Raw genomic sequence first — 12,052 nt, 5'->3', positions numbered from 1 at the left:
TAGGATATATATAGGAGCTTCCAGGTTCATAACCCAGATCCACCAGCTCGTTTCTGAGACTGGCGGTCAGACTGATTGTGATTGGTCTGTCTGGGTGCTGTAAATATTTCTGTAGATGTGAGCCGGGTGTTTATGGTGGAGGGTCGGCGGTGAGGTGGCAGCAGAAGACTGCAGGCTGTACGTCGTTTTCTGGATCTGAACCAGATGGGGAGCGTGGAGCAGGAGGTCAGCTCTGGAATTCGGGGGTTAATGTCGGCAGGCTGGGGCTCTACCACACACTGCTGTACTGACGGAGCTGATAATGACGCTGTGTGTGTTAGAGGGATGCAGGCTGTGGGTGATGGGTGGGGTGGTGTGTTGTGTTGGGCTCTGAATTGACTGAACACCCTGTGTTTCCATCATGGCGGCGCCCGGGTTGTTTGGTCTTCTCTAGTCTTATCTGAGATCTGGAAGCTGAAGGAAGAGCTGCAAGCCGTGGTGGGGGCAAATCTGACTACACCAGTGCAGTCATTGGTGACATTAACAGGGGGGTAATAAGGGTACTGTATTTTTCACACTATAAAGTGCACTGAATTATAAGGTGCACTATCGATGAACGTCATATTTTCTGGTGTATTTTCATACATAAGGCACATCTGATTTTAAAGCGTATAGGCCTGTCACAAAAATTGCAATATCAATTTATCGTACAATAAATGAGCATGTCCTCAATAACTTTTTAATAATGTGTGCTTTGTGGCATGTGTAAAGTTTGGTTGAGGGGGGATAATGGTGTTAGGTTGGTTTGCAATGTAGGCCCTCCAGTGAAAGGAACTCCTTTATGCTTCAGCATAACAAGAGTTCTTGGACATTTTCACGCTTCCAGCTGATATTGTTGCTTGTTAAAAATAAAAATGTAGATTTTCTACTTGCATGTTTCATTACACAGGTCTTAACTAGTAAACCCTTTGTCTATAGCTATTTCTGGCTAAAACTGCTTATCACAGGCAGTCTAGATGTATCAGATCTGATCAGAAACTCAGAATCAGACATTAAATAATGCCATCACAGGCCTAGATAGTGTCGTAAGTGAAAGTGAACGAGAGAGAGACCTAAAAAAATAAAATTGTACTATACTTAACTGACCAAAACTCAGCCGCCACCACCACTGTGGTCTGACTACATTGGCCTGCTCAGACCACTCTCGCCTCAGTGGCGGTCCCGGTGTGGTCCGGTGGCTTGTTGCCACTTGTGTTCTTTCACTTTTCACCAGAACCTCAGAACAACAGACAGCTGGAGGCAGTGTTTTTGTTGCTGAAGTGATCAGCCAGAACGTTATAACCACTGCTGTTATGCTGTTTAAAACCACTTTAAGATAGGAAAACAGCTCAGACCTGTTGATGCATGAATTCCACAAGACTTCTGGAGGTGTCCTGTGGTATCTGGCACAGGATGATTTAATGTTAGCAGCAGATCATTTAATACTGTAAGTTATGAGGTGGGCAGCCTTGAGGTTTTGATTGGCATTTGACCACTTCAAAGCAGGACAACACTCCATAAAACCTGCCAGATGTTCTGAAGATGTTTTGATCCAGTCTTCTAGATCATGACTAGCATTTTGGTTTGGATTGAATAGCCTTAGTTTCTTACACTTGTCTGTTTTGTCCTGCTTCAAGAAATCAACTTCAGAATTACCTGGCAGTGGTTTTATTGGCAAATAAATATTCTACAATTGTGCTGAAAATGGTTAATGTATTCATATGTAATCCATTAAAATGCTACATAGAACTAATTTAAATACATTTTTAGAACCATCAATTAAAAAACATTTGCCACCAATCAGAATAGCTATTTAAATATCTAAAAGGTTTTCTTAAGTTTTCCTAAAGATAAAGAACCATAAAAACATGAGTTTTTCTACTAAACAAAAACATACCCATTTGTTCTTTGTGTGGATCTTGACCCAAAATTCTAGTTTTGGATATTTTAATCCTGGATTATTTCTAATTTACAGTTACAGTATCTGTAACTGTATGTGTTGAATGTGGTTGTTTCTAACAGTTTCCTAACATTCAAACAAGAACATAAACTTTTAAACCCCTGACCCATAAAGTACCACTATGAAGAGGTAACTATATCCCTTTTAAATATATTAATACTGTAGCTTAAAGGATGATTTAAAAAAAATGTGTATTTGTTAAATCGAGAAAGAAGGGAATTGTGGCTGATTTTAATACAGTAATGCATGTAATGGCTTCAGAAAAAAACACTGTAAATTAATATTAAACTTGTATTTCACTTGTGAAATTTATCACTCTGTTTATTAGAACTTCTATATCTTCTACTGCCCTTACAACACTGAAGTTAGCCAGCTGGTGGTATCTTGGGTGGTATCATTTTAGCCATCGCAATATCTTTGGAACACATGGCTTGCCAGTGAAACTATGAGCTGGTAGGACTGTTGTGGTTCAGGATCTCCATCTAGAAGTTCTCAGTAAGTCGTCTGGACTCACCTGTCCCAGCAGGTAGTGGAGAATATGGTAGGCTGTAGATACTGGAACACACCCTGCAGTCGTCTCGAAGGAGCTGGTGATTGCAGGTGGTCTTGGGTCAACGACCGAGGCCTACAGTCAGTTTAGCTCTTAGATAAACGTCTTTCTGTACCTGCACAGCAAACATCTGGCAACCTCTGTCAGCAGTTGTACTTCTGGAGGTTTATGTCACTCCCTGGTTCACACTTTGTCTTACCGTCCACCGCCATGTAATTCACCCCCATCTCCAAGCCCAGACCTCCTCGGAGTGTAAGTTGTGGTCGGGTGTGAAGTTTGGACCTGCCCACTCCTGCGGCGTAATGACTTTAATTATCCAATTATCCCCCTCATTTAGAATCGTGGTGATAATCAGTCATTTTTTCATCACTGATTATCTCTGACCACAGCAGTTTACAAAGAGAGAGTGGGAGCGAGGGCGGGCGAGCGTGAGTATAAATAGAAGGAAGTTCTAACATCTAAAACCGATTGTGTTGAAGTTTCGTCATCTTTGTGGAAAATGCCAAAAAACCCTAATTATACTTTTTAAAATTCTATACTACAGCTAAAAGAGATTTTACTGTAACGTTACGGAAATAATGTTCCAAGAACTTTATGAAAATGTGCGACTTACTGTAATAATGGTTTGCATTATATTAACATTATTATAACGTTTCTCACACAATGTTACTTATTTAATGTAAATGTAACATTCCTAAAACTAACAATTAAAATAATTGATTACTGACGTTTTAGCAACGTTACTAGAACATTTAAAAACAATAAATCTAAATGTTCTGAAAACTTGACAAATTGACTGGTTTAAGAACGTTATAAGTGACTTCAAGAAAACAGTAGTGAAATAATTGTTGGCACCATCTAGAACTACTTATGTTCACACCAGCACTTTTTGGTAAATTGAGAATTGGTTAGTTATTCTTTGCAAATACAAGAAAAATAAGTTAATGTATGTATGTATGAAAATGTATTGTGGCTATTGATTTCTACACTTGAGGGTCAGAAAATCCAACCTGTAGAAAAGTTAGAATTAATGGGTTTAGTATTTATTTATTTATTTTTATGGCCATTGTAGGAATAATATTATTGTTTATATGAAAGTTATTTAAAAACATTTAAGCATTAGTATTTTTACTGCACAAATAAAGAGCTCATTATTCTAAACACTTTTTGGTAAATATTAGAATTGGTTAATTCTTTTTTGCAAAAAAGAAAAATAAATAAATATTAATGTATGATCATTTACTTTAGATATTGTTTTTATGTTTTCACCACAAAAATCCAACCTGTAGAAAAGTAAGATTTTTTTTATTACTTTTATAGGAGTATTATTGTTTGTATGAAAGTTGTTTAAATGTATTCTAATCTTAGTGTTTTTACTAAAACATTTACTACACAAATAAAGAGCTCTTTATTCTATTCTCAAAAAACTTAAAGTTGTAACGCTGATCTGTGGTGTAAATGAGTTTGACTGATTTATGTTTGGTTTGAGTATAAGAAAATTGAGCTTCAGGGCCTTCACCTGCTTCTTACCTGCTCAACACCTGGATGTAGACACACACTATAGGTATTCTACCCTCATTGACAAGGAGTTGAAGTTGATTAAACTGTATCAGTGTGAATATACTAATGATATCTTAGAGTGAAAGAATACGTTTATTGGGAAAACTGTGGTATAATTGAAAGGAGACTCTAGTTTAGACCATGTTGTTTCCTTTATCCTGGATATAAGATGAGATTGAGATTGTTAGGTATGGAGGTTCTACAGGTTCCGTATGGATCATGCAGCACATTTACCCACAGGTGTTGCTACCGCTGGACCTGTAGATCCTGCTCTACACTCATTGGTTGTCCCAGCTTCTCCCATAATTAATGCTGGATTGGCGATAACGTATCATAGAAATTCCTGGAAAACCCTTGCTTTGTGTGGGTGAGCATTATCCTGCTGAAAAAGGCCAACAGGAAGTTCTGCATGAGAGGCAGCAACATGTGTCTGCAGGATGTTCTGCACATATCACTGAGCTGTTAGTGTTCCTCTTATCACTACTAGAGGTGACCAACTGTCGCATGGAATGCTCCTCAGATTATGAATCACACCAGCAGTTTACAGTGTGAACTCTTCAGTCCATACCAGCAGTTTACAGTGTGAACTCTTCAGTCCAGGTCAAAGTCTGAATTGAAGTGATCGCCATGAATCTTCCATACTTGTGTTTGTCTGTGTGTCTGTCTGTGTGTCTGTCTGTGTGTCTGTCTGTGTGTCTGTCTGTCTGTGTGTCTGTCTGTCTGTGTGTCTGTCTGTGTGTCTGTCTGTGTGTCTGTGTCTGTCTGTGTGTCTGTGTCTGTGTGTGTGTGTGTGTCTGTGTGTGTAATAGCTGGCATGCTGCCGCTATTACTGTGTTTTGTGTTTTGAGCCTTTCCATTATGTTCTCACACACCAGCACAAATTCCACAAGTATATGAACATACACACTCATGCACACTTACTCTCTCTCTCTCACACACACACACACACACACACACACACACACACTCTTACACACACAGCCCATAAGTACGGGATTCCTTTCCAGAGTCTCGCCGCTGACTCAGACACGCACTGTAATTCCACTGCTTTATATATGAGCACATTTATGGACTCTCTCTCTCTTTTGCTCTCTTGCTTTCTCATTGTCTTTCTCTCTCTTTCTGTCCCTTTCTATTTCTCTCTCTCTACCTTGGTGTCTCTCTCCCTCTCTCTTGCTCTCTCTCTCATATTCAGTCCCTCTTGTTTGGCTGGTTCTTTAAACATATTGTCCAGATGTCATAATTACTGCTTTATTTCACCCATATAAATTTAAACCACTGAGCGGCTCTTTGTTTTGTCTCTACTCGTGAAAATAAGCTCCACTTATGATATTTGGAACAAGTGCGTCTCTGTTATGCTTGCTACAGGTTGGAACATGGCACTAGATCTTCGCAGGCATTGCTTAAGTTCACTTAATTTGCCAAAGCTAAGTGAACAAAATCTCAAAACCTAAGAAGTATGCTGGTTCCTTAATCTAAGTCATGTTTGTGCAAAATGCTGTAATATGACTCTAAAACCTCCAGGATAGTCCACATCCTTCTCACTTATGTTGCTGCTTCTGTATCTCTCAGCTTGTCCAGAAATGCATGTGTACAGCTGTCTGTGAGGAGGTGTTTAAAGTGTGATCTGTATTCACAACAGTTTTGTAAAAGTAAATTTGCCCAGAACCAAAGACATTTAAAAAACTATGTTGTTCCATAGTCATAGAAAACCAGAGTCTTCTTCTTAGAACCCACAGATTTAAAGCATTGGTCCCACGTAGAAAAGCACTTTCACTGTTAAGGTCTCGATGGTCTGTTTCGTTGTGGGTAATTTTTTTATTGTTGTGATTTTCTGCTTCAGGGTGGCGACCGACCATAACTCTGACAACACCACGGCGATGCTGCGGGAGTGGCTGATAAAGGTGCAGAACCTGTACCACTATGTGGAGTGGAGGCCAGAGGAGGAGTCCAGGTCAGTATAAAAATCATGTCAATCATTAATTATGTTGTAGGGATTCAAAGATTCAACATATATATATATATATATATATATATATATATATATATATATATATATATATATATATATATATATATATATATATATTTAACATATTGGCATCTTTTAACAAAAAGACCTGAATCTGGTTTTGAAAAATGGCCGATTAATGGATGCTAGGTTTCATGCAGCAGAAGCAGACCTGAGTACTGTTTTTGATAATAATAATAATTTATATTACTATACTATTGTATATATTAACACTACTACAGTGCCAGTTAACCTGTAAAAAATCTGATATTTTCTTAAATTAAATTTCAAAATATTTAATGCTTTTTCTGTTTGTTTCAGTGAGTTTGAAGAGGAGGCGGGACCAAAGCACTGGACGAATCAGCGTTATGAACATGTGATGAAGTTACGGCAGGCGGCGCTGGAAACCGCACGGGAGATGTGGGCCGACTATTTCCTGGTACGTTTATATTCTGACCTCCTGACATGATGATGATGATGATTATGATGATTTTATTATTATTATTAGATATTATTTTGCCTAGGGATCCATACTAAAAAGTCATAAGTAAGGTAAATCTACACATACTCACAGTACGTTTTAGTTTTACTAGGGTTCCTCATACTTTCACGTCTCCACTTGAAGACCGTTCAGTCAACTGTTATGTGAAATGTTCTGTTTGAGGGTTTTGGAGTTAGGGTTCATTCACACATCCTGTCCTATGAACCTTCAATCTCTAAAATACAAATTTTACAGAAAATGTAGGGGAAACCTCATTGACCTCCAGTAGAAGATAAGTGAAAATATTATATTATTATTATTTTATAATATATATGTAATTTTGGATCATTTCTATTGGCCCACTCATAATGACATTCTGACAGGATATAAAGTTCCAAATTCACTATATGGAGAAAATAGAAAGATGGGAGATATTCTGTAACTTGGAAAATGCACATGCTAGCACACATAGTACCAGTCATTCTTATTTAATGCTATAATACTGAAGACATTCAAGCTATACCAGACCACAATTATTAACTCTAAATTAAATGTTAAACCAGAATATTTTAGTAGGCCCATGTTACGTTGATTTAATATTAATCTACAATGTAGAATGTAAATTAAATAAAGAAATAAAGAAAAACATTGAATGTATATGTATGTACTGTATAGCCAAAAAAACAATCAATACAAAAAAAGTGAAAATCAGAAAAAATGTGGATAGCATTTTGTCAGCACAATGGAAAACAAATTATAAAACTGTAAATATCTCTATATAATGAAGTCTTCCCTGGAAAATAGACCTCAGAAAGAGAAATTGGCTGTGCTAATTGTTTGGATGTAAACTTCCTTAACTTGTTAGCGACATTGGATTAGAAACTGAAGAACCAGCCTTTTAGATAATGGAATTTTGGATGAATTCTCATAACAATAAGCCTAAATAAACATTTAAAATATTTAAAACAGTCCCTGTCCAAATCAGTCACTTAAAAAGCTGGTGGGGCTGTAGAGGACCATAATATGATCTATATATAGTGCATTATTTTATTCTCCGTGCTCTGTTATTGTTTAAGCTGTAGTTTCCGTAGCTGTACTCTCTGATTAGTCCAGTATTCCGCTGAGCGCTGGACCCGGCCGGGTTCTGAGGGCTATAATCTGTAGCGCTGGGCTCAGTTCACTGTAGTGTGTCCTACAAAGCTGTGTGTACTGGATATTATAGGCTGCCTGAGTCTGTTTGTAGATCCAGACCACTACAGAGGCTCTGAATAGTGACTGTTGATCTCAAGCTTGTGCCGCTGGCCTCGGCGTGGGGACTGGAATCGATCCCAGGAACAGCTGATTCGCTTTTTCCAGGCCTGTAGGAATCAAGAGTTCGTGTCAAAGCGTTGAGTTACGCTTCTTTCAGATGTTTCAGAGACATTTTGGACACATCTATCTATCTATCTGTCTGTCTGTCTGTCTGTCTGTACCTACTACTGACTGAAAATTTAATTTAAGACATTGAAACCTCCTTTCACAAAAACTTGAATACTTTAGAAATAAAAGTAGTCAAAATAAATCAATGCTCAATATTATTTGCATATAGCAAAATAATAACATGACATCCCTGTCAAACATAAGCCTATATAACTATTACCAATAAAAATATAAATTACAACAGAGGCAGAGCTTCTTATTCTTTGAACAAATTTAACAGATTAAAACAAAAGTGTTTCAACTAGGATATAGAGTACAAGAAGCCTTTATATACGTAAAAGCAACAAGATTTTCCCGTCAAATAAACAAACCTACAGGCTCTATCAGCTATGAATAACTTAGTTACAACATAAGCTATAGAAGTGCTTCAGTCAGTATAAGAAAAATATTGTATGTAGTGGAGTTGCTTGAAGTGGTGGAACAGATTATAGTATTAGTATTAACATTACCGCTGCTGGTCGGCTGCACTCTCCGGCACAATTTGCAGCAAAGCGGCAAGGGAGCGGACCCGCGGCCGAGCGAGCGGACCCGTGGATCCGCTCGTCCCGGCTCTGTTTGGCTCCAGCGCGAGACATATGTGCTGAGTAGCGAAGCGGACCCGAGCCTAGCCATTTTAATCTAGCCTTGCCTAGCCTAGCCTATTTGGCTACGTGCCTGTGTGGTTACGTCATCACGCACTGACGTAGCCCAGCTATGGGGGCTGAATGTGTTCAGCTCTGCGGCGAGCTGACGCCAGTAAAAAACGCCTGTCCGTGATTCTGTAAATAATGCATATCGATATACCACAAAACTGATATCACCGTTATTGAAACATTTCTTATCGCGATAAATAACCGCATATATGTAACCGATATCGAATTATTGTCCAGGCCTAGTGTAGAGACTCATGGAATCGAGAGTTTACATTCCAACCAACCACAATGCCAAGCGTCAGATGCAGTGTTGTAAAGCATGCCAGCACTGGACTCTAAAGTAATGAATTACACATCTCTATCTGGCAATCCAGTGGACATGTCTTGGTTTTAGAGTTGCCAGGAGAACAATCCTTGTCTGACTAAATTGTGCCAAGAGTAAAGTTTGGTGGAGGGGGGATCATTATAGTGCTGGATTGTTTTTTAGGAGTTTGGTTTGGACTCTTTGTTACAATAAAGGAAAATTCTAATGCTTTAGCAGAACAAGAGATTTTGGACAATTTCAAGCTCCCAACTTTCGCCGGAACAATTTAAGGTTTGCCCTTCCTGTTCCAACATGACTGCATTATGCACTGGTGTGCACTAAAGTCTGTAAAGACATGGATGATCTTATGAGTTTGGTGTGAGTTTTGACCTCAACCTGATAGACTGAGTCAGACCTCCTTCATTGTCTGAGCTTACAATGTGCTTCTTGAACACACTCCTAAACCTTGTGCAAAGCCTTTACAGACGAATAAAAGCTGTTTTACCTGTAATGAGTGGGCTGATATCTTATTAAACCCTATGGTTTAAGAATGAGCTGTCACTCATCATAAGCATGCTACCTTAAGTTGTCACAAATGTGCAAATGCACAAACATCTTATGTATTCTCTTTAATAGAAAAGTACTGCCAGTAGAATAGGACTCTGTAGAGCATGTCTTATGCCAGGTGTGGTCTACAGGGGTATAAAACCTCCAGTATTGAGCTGAGGAACTGTGTTCTCTGGAATAAAGGAGCTCCATCTGACACTTTTTGTCCATGTTCATGATGTATCCAATCCCAATGTTGTTTTGTATGTTTTCTGTTGTGCAGGTGATGGACTGTGATAATTTGCTGACTAATCCTGATGTTCTGTGGAAGTTAATGAAGGAAAATAAAACCATTGTAGCCCCGATGTTGGAGTCCAGAGCCGCCTACTCCAACTTCTGGTGCGGCATGACCTCCCAGGTATGGTGTGTGTTTTTTTCTGATTACAAATGCATAAATTATAACACTTTTCCTTAAGTGTATAGACTTCTAAGAGAAGATATCATCTTGTTATTATGTGGCCAGTTCTAGATAGTGGTGGACCTAAAGGAGGGAAGAAAACTCACCAAAAAGTCTTGGAATAAGAATAAGAAGAATAAAGTATAGATTTCCCAAAGCTAGATGATTAATTACAATTGTATTGTCTTTTAAAAGGGTATAACTGCTTTTTATTAAACTATTCTATTAATATATCAGTGTCAGTCTTGAACTGAAAATAGTATTATAATAAGATAATAAGCTGAGTAAGAAAAGTGCCAGATTAGAACAAGGTTATGTGGTTAAAAGTTGTTAAAAGCCTCATGTAACTGTATTTATTGTGTTTCTGTATGTTTAGGGCTACTATAAGCGCACTGTGGCGTACATGCCCATCCGGAGGCAGGAGAGGAAGGGCTGTTTTCCGGTTCCGATGGTTCACTCCACCTTCTTGATAGACCTGAGAAAGCAGGCGTCCAGCGAACTGGCCTTCTACCCACCTCACCCGGACTACAGCTGGGCCTTCGACGACATCATCATCTTCGCCTTCTCCGCCCGCATGGCAGGTGAGAGCTTTCATTTAGCTTTTAATAAAAAAGTATTATTAAGAATTGGCAGACTGTAATTCACTATATGAAGCACAGGAGATGCTAGAAATATCTTTATTTGTTTGGTTGTTTGCTTTGGCTTTTATTTAGCCGTAAAATGCTTAATAGGGATGCACTAAAAACAAGCAAAAGAAAAAAAATTGGCCAATACCTAATATGGATGCAGGTATTTATGAATGTCCCCCCCCCCCCCCCCCCTAACTGTACATGAATAAAATGGCGTACATGTATAAAGTAATGTAATGTATAATCTATATATGTTTTCTTTCTTTTCTCAGATGTTCAAATGTACGTGTGTAATAAAGAGACGTATGGGTATTTTCCTGTTCCTCTCCGATCCCAGAATTCCCTGCGGGACGAGGCGGACAGCTTCCTCCACTCTGTGCTGGAGGTCATGGGTGAGTCCAATGGAATTCAGTAGGTGTACCATATTGTGTTGTGCACAATTTTTGAAAATGGTTTTCGCAAAAATACCCATATTTCTATTGGTCCATTAATCAATTAATTTTGGCACAGTGTAAGGGACAGTGTGTGTGTTCAAATTATGTAGGAAACACTACACTACACTACACTACACAATAAATACAAGTGTTTTTGTTTTGTATATAATTGTATTTATATCTCAGATCTTTATATCTTATGTCTCCATGTTGTTGTTGTTGTTTTTTTTTTTTTTTTTCTTTCCTCCCCCTCCTCTCTAGTGCGTGGTCCTCCATTGCAGCCCTCGGTGCATCTCTCGCTTCCTGTTAAACAGTCGGATAAGTTAAGTTTTGATGAGGTAAGTCTTGCAGCATCACTGCTTAAGTACACCAAGTAAGAATAAACAGCCAACTGTGATAATTCTAATCATTAATCATTATGAACTATGGGCCTGTTGGGACAGGATAAGATCTTTCAGTATAAATGACTGAGGTGGGGGTGGCTTCTCGATTTATGCACTGCAGGAATCATCGAAACACTGTGATCTTTTAGTTTTGAGTTTATGTTTAAATGTTGTCTGTAGTTTATAGAATAAAACAACAATGTTCATTTTACTCAAAAATAAGCCTATAAATTTCAAAATCTGGGAAACTGATTCAGAAACTGATGTGGTCTTATTTTTTTGTATATATGTAATAGGGGTGTCACGATTCTCTAAATCCTCGATTCGATTTCATTTTCGATTTGAGGGTCACGATTCGATTCGATTCTCGATTTCCTTTTTTTTTTTTTCTTGTTATTATTTTATGCCTCATAAAATTTAAATAATATATTTATTATTATTATTATTATAAATATTATAAATATTATTATTATTATTTATTAAGATATATATGGTAATGCCATCTAGTGACTTTTTTTGGTAGCAACAGTGTGCACTATTAAAACAAGCAGTTTATCAGAGCTGTGTGTGGATGGCTGGTGAAACTGCTCACTTACATGAAGCTGCAG

At 38.1% G+C, this 12,052-nt stretch overlaps 1 protein-coding gene across 1 annotated transcript in view; it reads left to right on the top strand.

The window, feature by feature from the left end:
- colgalt1b (collagen beta(1-O)galactosyltransferase 1b) overlaps positions 1 to 12,052 on the top strand; it is a 29,881-nt gene that overhangs the window by 8,112 nt on the left and 9,717 nt on the right. The window contains exons 2-7 of the mRNA XM_049469642.1: positions 5,932 to 6,042; positions 6,421 to 6,538; positions 9,825 to 9,959; positions 10,375 to 10,579; positions 10,900 to 11,019; positions 11,323 to 11,399. Coding sequence (XP_049325599.1) covers positions 5,932 to 6,042; positions 6,421 to 6,538; positions 9,825 to 9,959; positions 10,375 to 10,579; positions 10,900 to 11,019; positions 11,323 to 11,399 — 766 coding nt within the window. The remainder of the gene's footprint in view (positions 1 to 5,931; positions 6,043 to 6,420; positions 6,539 to 9,824; positions 9,960 to 10,374; positions 10,580 to 10,899; positions 11,020 to 11,322; positions 11,400 to 12,052) is intronic.

Source organism: Astyanax mexicanus, chromosome 21, assembly GCF_023375975.1.
Source record: "Astyanax mexicanus isolate ESR-SI-001 chromosome 21, AstMex3_surface, whole genome shotgun sequence".
In the NCBI taxonomy this organism is placed as follows: domain Eukaryota; kingdom Metazoa; phylum Chordata; class Actinopteri; order Characiformes; family Acestrorhamphidae; genus Astyanax; species Astyanax mexicanus.
This window is presented reverse-complemented; position numbering and strand designations above follow the sequence as displayed.